Source organism: Xyrauchen texanus, chromosome 25 (assembly GCF_025860055.1).
Source record: "Xyrauchen texanus isolate HMW12.3.18 chromosome 25, RBS_HiC_50CHRs, whole genome shotgun sequence".
NCBI lineage: Eukaryota > Metazoa > Chordata > Actinopteri > Cypriniformes > Catostomidae > Xyrauchen > Xyrauchen texanus.
In genome coordinates, this window is record NC_068300.1 from 3,609,153 (window position 1) to 3,623,827 (window position 14,675).

The following is a 14,675-nucleotide window of genomic DNA, read 5'->3' on the forward strand; positions in this document are numbered from 1 at the left end:
TGCTTGTTTGTTAATGTTTGGCTGTTTTGCATGTGCTTGTTTGTTAATGTTTGGCTGTTTTGCACGTGCTTGTTTGGCTGTTTTGCATGTGCTTGTTTGTTAATGTTTGGCTGTTTCAGCACGTGCTTGTTTGTTAATGTTTGGCTGTTTTGCATGTGCTTGTTTGTTAATGTTTGGCTGTTTTGCACGTGCTTGTTTGGCTGTTTTGCATGTGCTTGTTTGTTAATGTTTGGCTGTTTTGCATGTGCTTGTTTGTTAATGTTTGGCTGTTTCGCGACGTGCTTGTTTGTTAATGTTTGGCTGTTTCGCGACGTGCTTGTTTGGCTGTTTCAGCACGTGCTTGTTTGTTAATGTTTGGCTGTTTCACACGTGCTTGTTTGTTAATGTTTGGCAGTTTTGCACGTGCTTGTTTGTTAATGTTTGGCTGTTTTGCATGTGCTTGTTTGGCTGTTTCACGACGTGCTTGTTTGTTAATGTTTGGCTGTTTTGCATGTGCTTGTTTGTTAATGTTTGGCTGTTTTGCACGTGCTTGTTTGGCTGTTTCGCACATGCTTGTTTGTTAATGTTTGGCTGTTTTGCATGTGCTTGTTTGTTAATGTTTGGCTGTTTCGCACGTGCTTGTTTGTTAATGTTTGGCTGTTTCGCACGTGCTTGTTTGTTAATGTTTGGCTGTTTTGCACGTGCTTGTTCGTTAATGTTTGGCTGTTTCGCACGTGCTTGTTTGATAATGTTTGGCTGTTTTGCACGTGCTTGTTTGTTAATGTTTGGCTGTTTTGCATGTGCTTGTTTGGCTGTTTCGCACGTGCTTGTTTGTTAATGTTTGGCTGTTTCGCACGTGCTTGTTTGTTAATGTTTGGCTGTTTCGCACGTGCTTGTTTGTTAATGTTTGGCTGTTTCGCACGTGCTTGTTTGTTAATGTTTGGCTGTTTCGCGACGTGCTTGTTTGTTAATGTTTGGCTGTTTCGCGACGTGCTTGTTTGTTAATGTTTGGCTGTTTTGCACGTGCTTGTTTGTTAATGTTTGGCTGTTTCGCGACGTGCTTGTTTGTTAATGTTTGGCTGTTTCGCGACGTGCTTGTTTGTTAATGTTTGGCTGTTTTGCATGTGCTTGTTTGGCTGTTTCGCACGTGCTTGTTTGTTAATGTTTGGCTGTTTTGCACGTGCTTGTTTGTTAATGTTTGGCTGTTTTGCACGTGCTTGTTTGTTAATGTTTGGCTGTTTTGCACGAGCTTGTTTGTTAATCTTTGGCTGTTTTGCATGTGCTTGTTTGGCTGTTTCGCACGTGCTTGTTTGTTAATGTTTGGCTGTTTCGCACGTGCTTGTTTGTTAATGTTTGGCTGTTTCGCACGTGCTTGTTTGTTAATGTTTGGCTGTTTCGCACGTGCTTGTTTGTTAATGTTTGGCTGTTTTGCACGTGCTTGTTTGTTAATGTTTGGCTGTTTCGCACGTGCTTGTTTGTTAATGTTTGGCTGTTTTGCACGTGCTTGTTTGTTAATGTTTGGCTGTTTCGCACGTGCTTGTTTGTTAATGTTTGGCTGTTTTGCACGTGCTTGTTTGTTAATGTTTGGCTGTTTTGCATGTGCTTGTTTGGCTGTTTCGCACGTGCTTGTTTGTTAATGTTTGGCTGTTTCGCACGTGCTTGTTTGTTAATGTTTGGCTGTTTTGCACGTGCTTGTTTGTTAATGTTTGGCTGTTTTGCATGTGCTTGTTTGGCTGTTTCGCACGTGCTTGTTTGTTAATGTTTGGCTGTTTTGCATGTGCTTGTTTGGCTGTTTTGCACGTGCTTGTTTGTTAATGTTTGGCTGTTTTGCACGTGCTTGTTTGTTAATGTTTGGCTGTTTTGCATGTGCTTGTTTGGCTGTTTCGCACGTGCTTGTTTGTTAATGTTTGGCTGTTTCGCACGTGCTTGTTTGTTAATGTTTGGCTGTTTTGCACGTGCTTGTTTGTTAATGTTTGGCTGTTTTGCATGTGCTTGTTTGGCTGTTTCGCACGTGCTTGTTTGTTAATGTTTGGCTGTTTTGCACGTGCTTGTTTGTTAATGTTTGGCTGTTTTGCACGTGCTTGTTTGTTAATGTTTGGCTGTTTCGCACGTGCTTGTTTGTTAATGTTTGGCTGTTTTGCACGTGCTTGTTTGTTAATGTTTGGCTGTTTTGCACGTGCTTGTTTGTAAATGTTTGGCTGTTTTGCACGTGCTTGTTTGTTAATGTTTGGCTGTTTCGCAGGTGCTTGTTTGTTAATGTTTGGCTGTTTTGCACGTGCTTGTTTGTTAATGTTTGGCTGTTTTGCACGTGCTTGTTTGTTAATGTTTGGCTGTTTTGCATGTGCTTGTTTGGCTGTTTCGCACGTGCTTGTTTGTTAATGTTTGGCTGTTTTGCACGTGCTTGTTTGTTAATGTTTGGCTGTTTCGCACATGCTTGTTTGTTAATGTTTGGCTGTTTTGCACGTGCTTGTTTGTTAATGTTTGGCTGTTTCGCACGTGCTTGTTTGTTAATGTTTGGCTGTTTCGCACGTGCTTGTTTGTTAATGTTTGGCTGTTTCGCACGTGCTTGTTTGTTAATGTTTGGCTGTTTTGCACGTGCTTGTTTGTTAATGTTTGGCTGTTTTGCACGTGCTTGTTTGTTAATGTTTGGCTGTTTCGCAGGTGCTTGTTTGTTAATGTTTGGCTGTTTTGCACGTGCTTGTTTGTTAATGTTTGGCTGTTTTGCACGTGCTTGTTTGTTAATGTTTGGCTGTTTTGCATGTGCTTGTTTGGCTGTTTCGCACGTGCTTGTTTGTTAATGTTTGGCTGTTTTGCATGTGCTTGTTTGTTAATGTTTGGCTGTTTTGCACGTGCTTGTTTGGCTGTTTCGCACATGCTTGTTTGTTAATGTTTGGCTGTTTTGCATGTGCTTGTTTGTTAATGTTTGGCTGTTTCGCACATGCTTGTTTGTTAATGTTTGGCTGTTTCGCACATGCTTGTTTGTTAATGTTTGGCTGTTTCGCACGTGCTTGTTTGTTAATGTTTGGCTGTTTCGCACGTGCTTGTTTGTTAATGTTTGGCTGTTTCGCACGTGCTTGTTTGTTAATGTTTGGCTGTTTCGCACGTGCTTGTTTGATAATGTTTGGCTGTTTTGCACGTGCTTGTTTGTTAATGTTTGGCTGTTTTGCATGTGCTTGTTTGGCTGTTTCGCACGTGCTTGTTTGTTAATGTTTGGCTGTTTCGCACGTGCTTGTTTGTTAATGTTTGGCTGTTTCGCACGCGTGCTTGTTTGTTAATGTTTGGCTGTTTCGCGACGTGCTTGTTTGTTAATGTTTGGCTGTTTCGCAGCGTGCTTGTTTGTTAATGTTTGGCTGTTTCACGACGTGCTTGTTTGTTAATGTTTGGCTGTTTTGCACGTGCTTGTTTGTTAATGTTTGGCTGTTTCGCGACGTGCTTGTTTGTTAATGTTTGGCTGTTTTGCACGTGCTTGTTTGTTAATGTTTGGCTGTTTTGCATGTGCTTGTTTGGCTGTTTCATGCGTGCTTGTTTGTTAATGTTTGGCTGTTTTGCACGTGCTTGTTTGTTAATGTTTGGCTGTTTTGCACGTGCTTGTTTGTTAATGTTTGGCTGTTTTGCACGTGCTTGTTTGTTAATCTTTGGCTGTTTTGCATGTGCTTGTTTGGCTGTTTCGCACGTGCTTGTTTGATAATGTTTGGCTGTTTTGCACGTGCTTGTTTGTTAATGTTTGGCTGTTTTGCATGTGCTTGTTTGGCTGTTTCGCACGTGCTTGTTTGTTAATGTTTGGCTGTTTCGCACGTGCTTGTTTGTTAATGTTTGGCTGTTTCGCGACGTGCTTGTTTGTTAATGTTTGGCTGTTTCGCGACGTGCTTGTTTGTTAATGTTTGGCTGTTTCGCGACGTGCTTGTTTGTTAATGTTTGGCTGTTTCGCGACGTGCTTGTTTGTTAATGTTTGGCTGTTTTGCACGTGCTTGTTTGTTAATGTTTGGCTGTTTCATGACGTGCTTGTTTGTTAATGTTTGGCTGTTTTGCACGTGCTTGTTTGTTAATGTTTGGCTGTTTTGCATGTGCTTGTTTGGCTGTTTCGCGACGTGCTTGTTTGTTAATGTTTGGCTGTTTTGCACGTGCTTGTTTGTTAATGTTTGGCTGTTTTGCACGTGCTTGTTTGTTAATGTTTGGCTGTTTCGCGCGTGCTTGTTTGTTAATGTTTGGCTGTTTCGCGACGTGCTTGTTTGTTAATGTTTGGCTGTTTCAGCGACGTGCTTGTTTGTTAATGTTTGGCTGTTTCATGACGTGCTTGTTTGTTAATGTTTGGCTGTTTTGCACGTGCTTGTTTGTTAATGTTTGGCTGTTTTGCACGTGCTTGTTTGTTAATGTTTGGCTGTTTCGCGACGTGCTTGTTTGTTAATGTTTGGCTGTTTCGCGACGTGCTTGTTTGTTAATGTTTGGCTGTTTTGCACGTGCTTGTTTGTTAATGTTTGGCTGTTATGCTTGTGCTTGTTTGGCTGTTTCGCGACGTGCTTGTTTGTTAATGTTTGGCTGTTTCACGACGTGCTTGTTTGTTAATGTTTGGCTGTTTTGCACGTGCTTGTTTGTTAATGTTTGGCTGTTTCGCACGTGCTTGTTTGTTTATGTTTGGCTGTTTCGCACGTGCTTGTTTGTTAATGTTTGGCTGTTTTGCACGTGCTTGTTTGTTAATGTTTGGCTGTTTTGCATGTGCTTGTTTGGCTGTTTCGCACATGCTTGTTTGTTAATGTTTGGCTGTTTTGCACGTGCTTGTTTGTTAATGTTTGGCTGTTTTGCATAAGGTTTTTTAGGCTTTGCTTTTAGTTTAGTTTTTTTTATTTTTGTTTTGCTTTGTTTTTTTGTTTTACTTGTTTTGTTTTTAGTTTAGCTTTGCTTTTGCTTACATTTGGTCTGTTTTGGATTGCTTTTGCACTTGATTTTTGTTCAGCTTTGCTTGTTTATACTTGTTTGCTTTGCTTTTGTTTTGCATAAGTGTTTTTATGCTGTCATTTAATTTTTTCCTTTTTGTTTTGCTTTGCTTTTGTTTTGCGCTATAATTATTTTATTTGTTAAAACTGCTTGTTTACTTATTTTGCATTATTTGGAATGTCCGCAGCTAAACTACAAACACTTTAGCAATACAGATGGACAGTGTTACTGACCGCTGATGGTGGGGTGCCACTGGAGGTGACTGATTGTCTTCTCTCTGCTGTAGTGGAGGTCAGTGAACGACTGATATTCCTTCAGCTGTGTTTCTGTTTTTCCCGTCAGTGCGCTCTCGTCTTCACACAGCGCCACCCAGTCGTCACAAAACACGTTCATGATGTGATTCTGCTGCAGGGCCATTTCAAACCTGACACACACCAGAGACTGCAGCTCAACACACGGTTCCAGGAGTACAAATATAACGAATCTGATACGTAACAATAATGTAGAAACCTCACCAGACAGATCTTCTTAAGAGGTTGTTGAGTGATTATGAGTCACAAGTCAATGTGATTATAACTTACTTTGAAGAAAAGTGTTGTGTGTTGTACCTTATCACAACAGATTGGATGAAATTCTTCAGATTCTCAGATTGCAGGTGATTTTCTTTCTCATCGGCGCTGAATTCTCTGGGCTCATACTGAGTACACATGTTCTTTGGGCACTTCCTGTAACACATGACATCTCTCAGTGCATCAAGGTATGAAGGGTTGGGTTGTATCACCGTATACACCTTTGTATTTGTTAAAATGTACCACAGTGTCTGTGTGGAGGAGTGTTTGATGTTACTGGTGGCCTGAACGCTCGTGTGTCTCTGCAGCTCTCTGATACTGAAGCTCTTGTCCTGGTATGACGGGCACTCCACAAATCCTTCCTTCCCGTCCAGAGCGCTGCGATCAGAGAAACGCACCGGAGCGCCGAAGTCTCGCAGCAGACGAGAGATCTTATATCTGAGCTGGACAGAGAGAGAGACAGGTACAGAAATGCCCTGTAATCTCAAACATGACACATTTATAGAACATAAAACTCAAACGTGAACGTGAAAACTGTGGCTCTGTGGTGCTATCAAAATATTCCTCTGTGTTTTTCTCTTACTTTGGGTCTGGAATCTGTGAACGACTCTTTCTCGATCTCCTGCTCACTTCCCAGAGAAATCCATGGATGAGATTCTGGAGTTTTTGGCATGATCTCCTCCTCCTCCTCTTCCTGCTCCATCACCTCCACATCCTCACCTTGTAGTACTGATGGCTACGGACACAGTTACACACTGTTAAACAAATGGATCTGTCTGTCTGTGTGGTGACGTGTCCTCACCTTCAGTATGTTCTCTTTGGCCTCTGCTGTGAGCACCAGGTAGAAGCTCTGGCCGTATGTGAAGTCTCTGTCAAACACCAGCAAAAGTTCATCTTCAGGATATTCCTGCAGGAAACAGACAGGTTTAATCCCCACACTAACAACACACACTGTGTGGAGATATGTGTGTGTGGTGCAGTTGATGTTGGTCAGAGTAGAAATTAATAGAATATAACAGAGCAGAATAGAATAACACAGAATAGAATAGAACAGAGCCAATTGGAATAGAAGATAATTAAATAGAATAGGACAGAGCTGAATAGAATTGAACAGAGCAGAATAGAATAGAATTAAATAGACAAAGTAGTACACAGCAGAATATAACAGAATAAAATAGAATTGTAGAATAGAATATTACAAAATAGAATATAATTGAACAGAACAATAGAAGACAAAAATAGAATAGTATAGAATTAAACATAAAGGTATAGAACAGTGTAGGGCAGACTAAATCAATACTATACAATTCTGTAGAGAACATAACAGTACCACAACTTTATACCATAACATTCAGTATTAAATAGAACTGAATAGTACGGAGAAAAATAGAATAGAGTAGAACAGAATAGAATAGAACAGAGCAGAATAGAATAGAACAGAGCAGAATATAATAGTACAAAAAGAATAAAATTGAACAGAGCAGAAGGGCAAAATACAGGTGAAACTCGAAAAATTAGAATATCGTGCAAAAGTTCATTAATTTCAGTAATTCAACTTAAAAGGTGAAACTAATATATTATATAGACTCATTACAAGCAAAGTAAGATATTTCAAGCCTTTATTTGATATAATTTTGATGATTATGGCTTACAGCTTATGAAAACCCCAAATTCAGAATCTCAGAAAATTAGAATATTACATGAAATCAATAAAAAAAGGATTTTAAATACAGAAATGTCAGCCCTCTGAAAAGTATAATCATGCATATGTACTCAGTACTTGGTTTGGGCCCCTTTTGCATTAATTACTGCCTCAATGCGGCGTGGCATGGATGCTATCAGCCTGTGGCACTGCTGAGGTGTTATGGAAGACCAAGATGCTTCAATAGCGGCCTTCAGCTCTTCTGCATTGTTTGGTCTCATGTGTCTCATCTTTCTCTTAGCAATGCCCCATAGATTCTCTATGGGGTTCAGGTCAGGCGAGTTTGCTGGCCAATCAAGCACAGTAATACCATGGTCATTGAACCAGGTTTTGGTACTTTTGGCAGTGTGGGCAGGTGCCAAGTCCTGCTGGAAAATGAAGTCAGCATCTCCATAAAGCTTGTCTGCAGAAGGAAGCATGAAGTGCTCTAAAATGTCCCGGTAGATGGCTGCGTTGACTCTGGACTTAATAAAGCACAGTGGACCAACACCAGCCGATGACATGGCTCCCCAAACCAACACAGACTGTGGAAACTTCACACTGGACTTCAAGCATCTTGGATTGTGTGCCTCTCCATTCTTCCTCCAGACTCTGGGACCTTGGTTTCCAAATGAGATGCAAAATTTGCTCTCATCAGAAAAGAGGACTTTGGACCACTGAGCAACAGACCAGTTCTTTTTTTCTTTAGCCCAGGTCAGACGTTTGACATTTGAAGTCCATGTCCAGGACCCGTCTGTGTGTGGTGGCTCTTGATGCAGTAACTCCAGCTTCAGTCCACTCCTTGTGAAGCTCCCCCACACATTTGAATGGCCTTTTCCTGACAATCCTCTCCAGGCTACGGTCATCCCTGCTGCTTGTGCACCTTTTTCTTCCACACTTTTCCCTTCCACTTAACTTTCTATTAATGTGCTTTGATACAGCACTTTGAGAACATCCAACTTCTTTTGCAATTACCTTTTGAGGCTTTCCCTCCTTGTGGAGGGTGTCAATGATGGTTTTCTGCACAACTGTCAGGTCAGCAGTCTTCCCCATGATTGTGAATTCAACTGAACCAGACTGAGAGACCATTTAAAGGCTCAGGAACCCTTTGCAGGTGTTTAGCTGATTAGAGTGTGACACTTTGAGCTACAATACTGAACCTTTTCACAATATTCTAATTTTCTGAGATTCTGAATTTGGGGTTTTCATAAGCTGTAAGCCATAATCATCAAAATTATATCAAATAAAGGCTTGAAATATCTTACTTTGCTTGTAATGAGTCTATATAATATATTAGTTTCACCTTTTAAGTTGAATTACTGAAATTAATGAACTTTTGCACGATATTCTAATTTTTCGAGTTTCACCTGTAGAATTCAGCAGAACGAAAAATAACAGCAGAATAGAATTGAACAAAATAGAGCAGAGTAGAAAAAGCAGAATAAAATAGTACAAAATAGAATATAATTGAACATAGCAGAATACTATAGAATAGAACTGAATAGAACAGTAGAATACAATAGTACAGAACAGAATTCAGCAGAATATAATCGAGCAGATTAGAATAGAGCTGAATAGAATTGAACCAAGTAGAATACTATAGAATAGAGCAAAGAATAGAATTGAACCAAGCAGAATAGAATTTAACAAAACAGAAGGGCAAAATAGAATTGCGCAGAGCAGACAAGAAAAGCAGAATAGAATTGAACAGAGCAGAATAGAATTAACCAGAACAGAGCAGAATATAATATTATATAATAGAATAGAATTGAACAGAGCAGAATAGAATAGAATATTACAGAGCAGAATAGAATATTATATAATAGAACAGCAGAATAGAATAGTACAGAGCAGAATAGAATTGACCATAACAGAGCAGAATAGAATAGAATAGTACAGAGCAGAATAGAATAGAATAGAATAGAACAGCAGAATAGAATAGTACAGAGCAGAATAGAATATTATATAATAGAACAGCAGAATAGAATTGACCAGAACAGAGCAGAATAGAATAGAATAGTACAGAGCAGAATAGAATATTATATAATAGAACAGCAGAATAGAATAGTACAGAGCAGAATAGAATTGACCAGAACTAGCAGAATAGAATTGACCAGAACTGCAGAATAGAATAGAATAATACAGAGCAGAATATAAAAACAGAATTCAAATAGAGCATGTTGATGTAACATGACACTGTAGTAAGTGTGGAGTAATGTGATGTCGATGATTAAGAGTTAATGGGACAGAACCTCTAAACCACACCAGACCAGTTTCAGAACCTCACCAGCACTGTGTGTTTAACAGGACTGAAGTCAGACACGGCTGCTCGAGTCTTCATGTCCTGTATGATGTCTTCTTTCTTCAGCAGCTTGTAAGGGTTTTCCCCGGTTACATCCTCGTCTGCCCGACAACCGAACAGCTCCTGTGTGGCGGAGGTCAGGACCAGAGGGAAGATATAGTCGGGGGGAGCTATGGGGGGCACACTTTTATAATATAACTCGTATTATAAAAAACATTGAGAAGAAAATATGGTCTTCCTATCAACGATACATTTTTAGCACTTTCAAAAGAATATAGCAACATTTGGGCCATATTCTAAAGTGTTGTAGCCCTTGTAATAAGAAGCAGACAGCTGCTGAACTGAGATCAAAGCAGACCTGTCAAAAACTGTACTGCAGTAAATCCACAGATAACAGCTCTATCTGAAGTCCATTTCAGCAGATCCAAGATCAGTGAACGTTAGTAAACATAGTTTAACTTAATAACAGAGTGTGTGAAGCTTCAAAGGCCAGACTGAGTCCCTCAGAACAGGAACATGTGTTTACAAGCAACTTCCTATAAGCAGGTTTTCTGTTCTACCGCATGAACAAATACAAATAAAATTTAATTAAAATGATCTACATAATGATCTAGAATGATACTTTTATGGGGAATTTTTGTCAGTGTTGGAGCTCCACTTTCATTGTATGAACAAGAACACCTTATGTGTTCCACAGAAGAGAGTCAAACAGGTTTGGAACAACATGAGGGTGATTAACAATGGCATAAGTTGCATGTTGAAATGTGCATACTGTGTGTGGCAATGCTCCCTAGCCCCCCTTAAACCTGGCCATATCAATGCAAGTCATCTAAAGAGATCCGATCTGGATGTCTGAGGACAAAAGTCTGGAAAAAAGGACGCCTGACTACGTGACTGCATACATGTTGTTTGTGTCTCAGTATATCTGATCACGACTCCGGGATGAATGGAAAATTACTAGTAGATTCACGCTGAAAATGAGCCCGATTAGTAGTTTTCAACTGGTGGGATGTGACCCAAAAATGTGTTTCAGGTCTGTTCTGATGGGGCCACTGAAAGCAAACACTAAAATTCAAATAACCATACAGTATACATTGGCAAGAAAAAGTATGTAAACCCTTTGGAATTTCTTGCATTTATGTATAGACTTGTCTTAAAATCTGGTTTGATCTTCATCCAAGTTAAATAATGAACAAACACAATCTGTTTAATAACACACAAATTATTGTATCGTCCAATAATGAATATTGAATACATCGTTCAAACATTCACAGTGTAGGCTGAAATAAGTATGTAAACCCCTAGGCTAATGACGAGAACAAAACAAAACAAAAGCTAATTCGAGTCGGAAAACCTCTCCAATGAGATTGGAGGTGTGGGTTAGAGCTGCTTTGACTTATAAAAAGCACTCAAACATGTTGAGTTTGATATTCACAAGAAGCATCTGCTGACGTGGAGACCTACGATCAAGAACTATTGCTTTGCATGAAGCTGAAAAGGGTTATGAAGTTATCTTAAGAGTTTAGATATTCATCTGTCCACAGTTACACAAACTGTCTATAAATGGAGGTGATTTAGTACTATAGGTACTCTCTCTAGAAGTGGCCATTAGATATTCATCTGTCCACAGTTACACAAACTGTCTATAAATGGAGGTGATTTAGTACTATAGGTACTCTCTCTAGAAGTGGCCATTAGATATTCATCTGTTCACAGTTAGACAAACTGTCTATAAATGGAGGTGATTTAGTACTATAGGTACTCTCACTAGAAGTGGCCATTAGATATTCATCTGTTCACAGTTAGACAAACTGTCTATAAATGGAGGTGATTTAGTACTATAGGTACTCTCACTAGAAGTGTCCGTTAGATATTCATCTGTACACAGTTAGACAAACTGTCTATAAATGGAGGTGATTTAGTACTATAGGTGCTCTCACTAGAAGTGGCCATTAGATATTCATCTGTTCACAGTTAGACAAACTGTCTATAAATGGAGGTGATTTATTACTATAGGTACTCTCTCTAGAAGTGGCCATTAGATATTCATCTGTTCACAGTTAGACAAACTGTCTATAAATGGAGGTGATTTAGTACTATAGGTACTCTCTCTAGAAGTGGCCATTAGATATTCATCTGTTCACAGTTAGACAAACTGTCAATAAATGGAGGTGATTTAGTACTATAGGTACTCTCACTAGAAGTGGCCATTAGATATTCATCTGTTCACAGTTAGACAAACTGTCTATAAATGGAGGTGATTTAGTACTATAGGTACTCTCTCTAGAAGTGGCCATTAGATATTCATCTGTTCACAGTTACACAAACTGTCTATAAATGGAGATGATTTAGTACTATAGGTACTCTCACTAGAAGTGGCCGTTAGATATTCATCTGTCCACAGTTACACAAACTGTCTATAAATGGAGGTGATTTAGTACTATAGGTACTCTCTCTAGAAGTGGCCATTAGATATTCATCTGTCCACAGTTAGACAAACTGTCTATAAATGGAGGTGATTTAGTACTATAGGTACTCTCACTAGAAGTGGCCATTAGATATTCATCTGTTCACAGTTAGACAAACTGTCTATAAATGGAGGTGATTTAGTACTATAGGTACTCTCTCTAGAAGTGGCCATTAGATATTCATCTGTTCACAGTTACACAAACTGTCTATAAATGGAGATGATTTAGTACTATAGGTACTCTCACTAGAAGTGGCCGTTAGATATTCATCTGTCCACAGTTAGACAAACTGTCTATAAATGGAGGTGATTTAGTACTATAGGTACTCTCTCTAGAAGTGGCCGTTAGATATTCATCTGTCCACAGTTACACAAACTGTCTATAAATGGAGGTGATTTAGTACTATAGGTACTCTCTCTAGAAGTGGCCATTAGATATTCATCTGTTCACAGTTACACAAACTGTCTATAAATGGAGGTGATTTAGTACTATAGGTACTCTCACTAGAAGTGGCCATTAGATATTCATCTGTCCACAGTTAGACAAACTGTCTATAAATGGATATGATTTAGTACTATAGGTACTCTCACTAGAAGTGGTCGTTAGATATTCATCTGTCCACAGTTGGACAAACTGTCTATAAATGGAGCATCATGATTTGGAGCCGTTTTGCTACATCGGGGCCTGGACTGCTTGCCATCATTGAGGGAAAAATGAATTCCCAAGTTTATCAAGATATCCTACAGGATAATGTCAGGGTGTCTGTGCACTAGCTGAAGCTCGGTAGAAGTTGAGTGATGCAGCAGGACAATAAACCTAAACATCGAAGTAATCCCACTACAGAATGGCTTCAAAAAAAGAAAATGCACCTTTTGTAGTGTCCCAGTCAGAGCCCAGACCTGAACCCAATAGAGATGCTGTGGAATGACCTCAAGAGAGCCGTTCACACCAGACATCCTGAGAATATGTCTGATCTGAAACAGTTCTGTGAGGAAGAATGATTCAAAATTGCTTCTGAACGTTGTGCAGGTTTAATCCGCATCTATCAGGAACGCTTGTTTGAGGTTATTGCTACCAAAGGAGGATCGACCGGTTATTACATCAAAGGGTTCACTTACTTTTTCCACAGCACTGTGAAAGTTTAAAGGGATGTGTTCAATAAAAACATGAAAGATTATAATTGTTTGTGTGTTGTTAGCTTAAGCACACTTGTGACTTTGAAGAAGATGAGATCACATTGTATGAACAATAAATGCAACCAGCTAATCCCAATGGGTTCACATATTTTTTCTTGGCACTGTAATTGTACATCATTAGAATAGCAGAAACATTTAGTTGTTGTTGATGTCAAAGCCTGTGCGTTCAATCCAACAACAGGTGCTTCAGGCAAAAGCTATTTTGGTGAAAATCCATCTGTCACTTGGTAGAAACTGGCCAACATGGACAGGTTACGTGACGTGCCTACGTCCTCAAAAACCATGCACAAAATACTGGAAAGTATTTAGTATCCAAAACATTACACGCTCGACATTAATAACACCATTCCAATGGCGGTTTTCTAAAACACTGGAAAATAAAAAGTTATTTTAGGAACTTAGAAATGTTCTCTTATGATGTCAGGTCTAATAGGAACCCTAATATGCCTATTTTCAGCTCTTTAATCGAATCTAATTTCATCAGCAGCAGTTCCTTGATTCCAGGTTATTCGTATCTCTTTCCTTCAGACTAAAGATCCAATACCTTGAATCAGATCTGAACACTATGAGACACTTACCAGACTCTGTTGCACTCTCGTCTGGGGAGGGAAAATCAGTGTCATCCTTTTTATCTGCAAGAGTAATTTAAGAGGGAGATGCATTGGACTCAAATTCAGGATTACATCCTTAAATAGAGATAGCTTGCATAGAGTTTTTACTTTTCAGTTATGATCTCTATGTAAGGTCTGTCCAGTGACACATATGACCAGGGACGGATTACTGACCGGGCCAATGGGGCCAGTGCCCAGGGGCCCTTGACTACCAGGGGGCCCTTGACTGTCCGGGAGTGTGCTGGGCTTTAAGGCTGCTTGAAAACCCTTTTGGGCATGAACATGACCCCCAACTTTTGGGTGGAGGTGGTCCCTTGGAGATAAGGCCCCCCCAGGGCCTTTGCGAGTCATAATCCGTCCCTGCTTATGACTTATATTAAAGGATCATTTGACATGTTTCACTAGCGTCTCTTTATTTGGACAGAATATTCGTCTTACCCTTCTCCTTGGCTTTATTGCTCGCTCTGTTCTTGGGTCGTTTTGAACTCATGTCTGCCTGTCGGGAGGAAAATATGAGATTTTACTGAAATCATACAAGGCTTATGAAAAAACTCATTGGCTCTAACAGAACAAAAACACATATAAGTGCGACACCTGCTGGCCATTTTTAAGTACCAGTGTTTATAAATGTAACTATCCTTGAGGGCGGCTGTGGCTCAGGTGGTAGAGCGGGTCGGCTGCCAATCGCAGGGTTGGCGGTTCGAATCCCGGCCCACACCACTCCACATGCCGAAGTGTCCTTGGGCAAGACACTGAACCCCAAGTTGCTCTCAATGGTAGGCTAGCGCCTTGCATGGCAGCTCTGCCGCCATTGGTGAATGAATGTGTGTGTGAATGGGTGATTGGGACACAGTGTAAAGGGCTTTGGTAAAAAAAGCACTATATAAGTGCAGACCATTTACCATCCTCTTAATTACTCATTCATTTAGAAGGTTTT

The 14,675-nt window shown here is 39.8% G+C and overlaps 1 protein-coding gene across 1 annotated transcript in view; it reads right to left on the reverse strand.

Moving 5' to 3' along the window:
* The window catches only part of dnai3 (dynein axonemal intermediate chain 3), a 34,614-nt gene that overhangs the window by 18,704 nt on the left and 1,235 nt on the right, over positions 1 to 14,675 (reverse strand). Inside the window, exons 2-9 of the mRNA XM_052091635.1 lie at positions 14,177 to 14,234; positions 13,706 to 13,759; positions 9,449 to 9,633; positions 6,283 to 6,387; positions 6,064 to 6,216; positions 5,724 to 5,923; positions 5,520 to 5,636; positions 5,145 to 5,335 (exon numbers count right to left, since the gene is read on the reverse strand). Coding sequence (XP_051947595.1) covers positions 5,145 to 5,335; positions 5,520 to 5,636; positions 5,724 to 5,923; positions 6,064 to 6,216; positions 6,283 to 6,387; positions 9,449 to 9,633; positions 13,706 to 13,759; positions 14,177 to 14,228 — 1,057 coding nt within the window. The 5' untranslated portion in view covers positions 14,229 to 14,234. The remainder of the gene's footprint in view (positions 1 to 5,144; positions 5,336 to 5,519; positions 5,637 to 5,723; positions 5,924 to 6,063; positions 6,217 to 6,282; positions 6,388 to 9,448; positions 9,634 to 13,705; positions 13,760 to 14,176; positions 14,235 to 14,675) is intronic.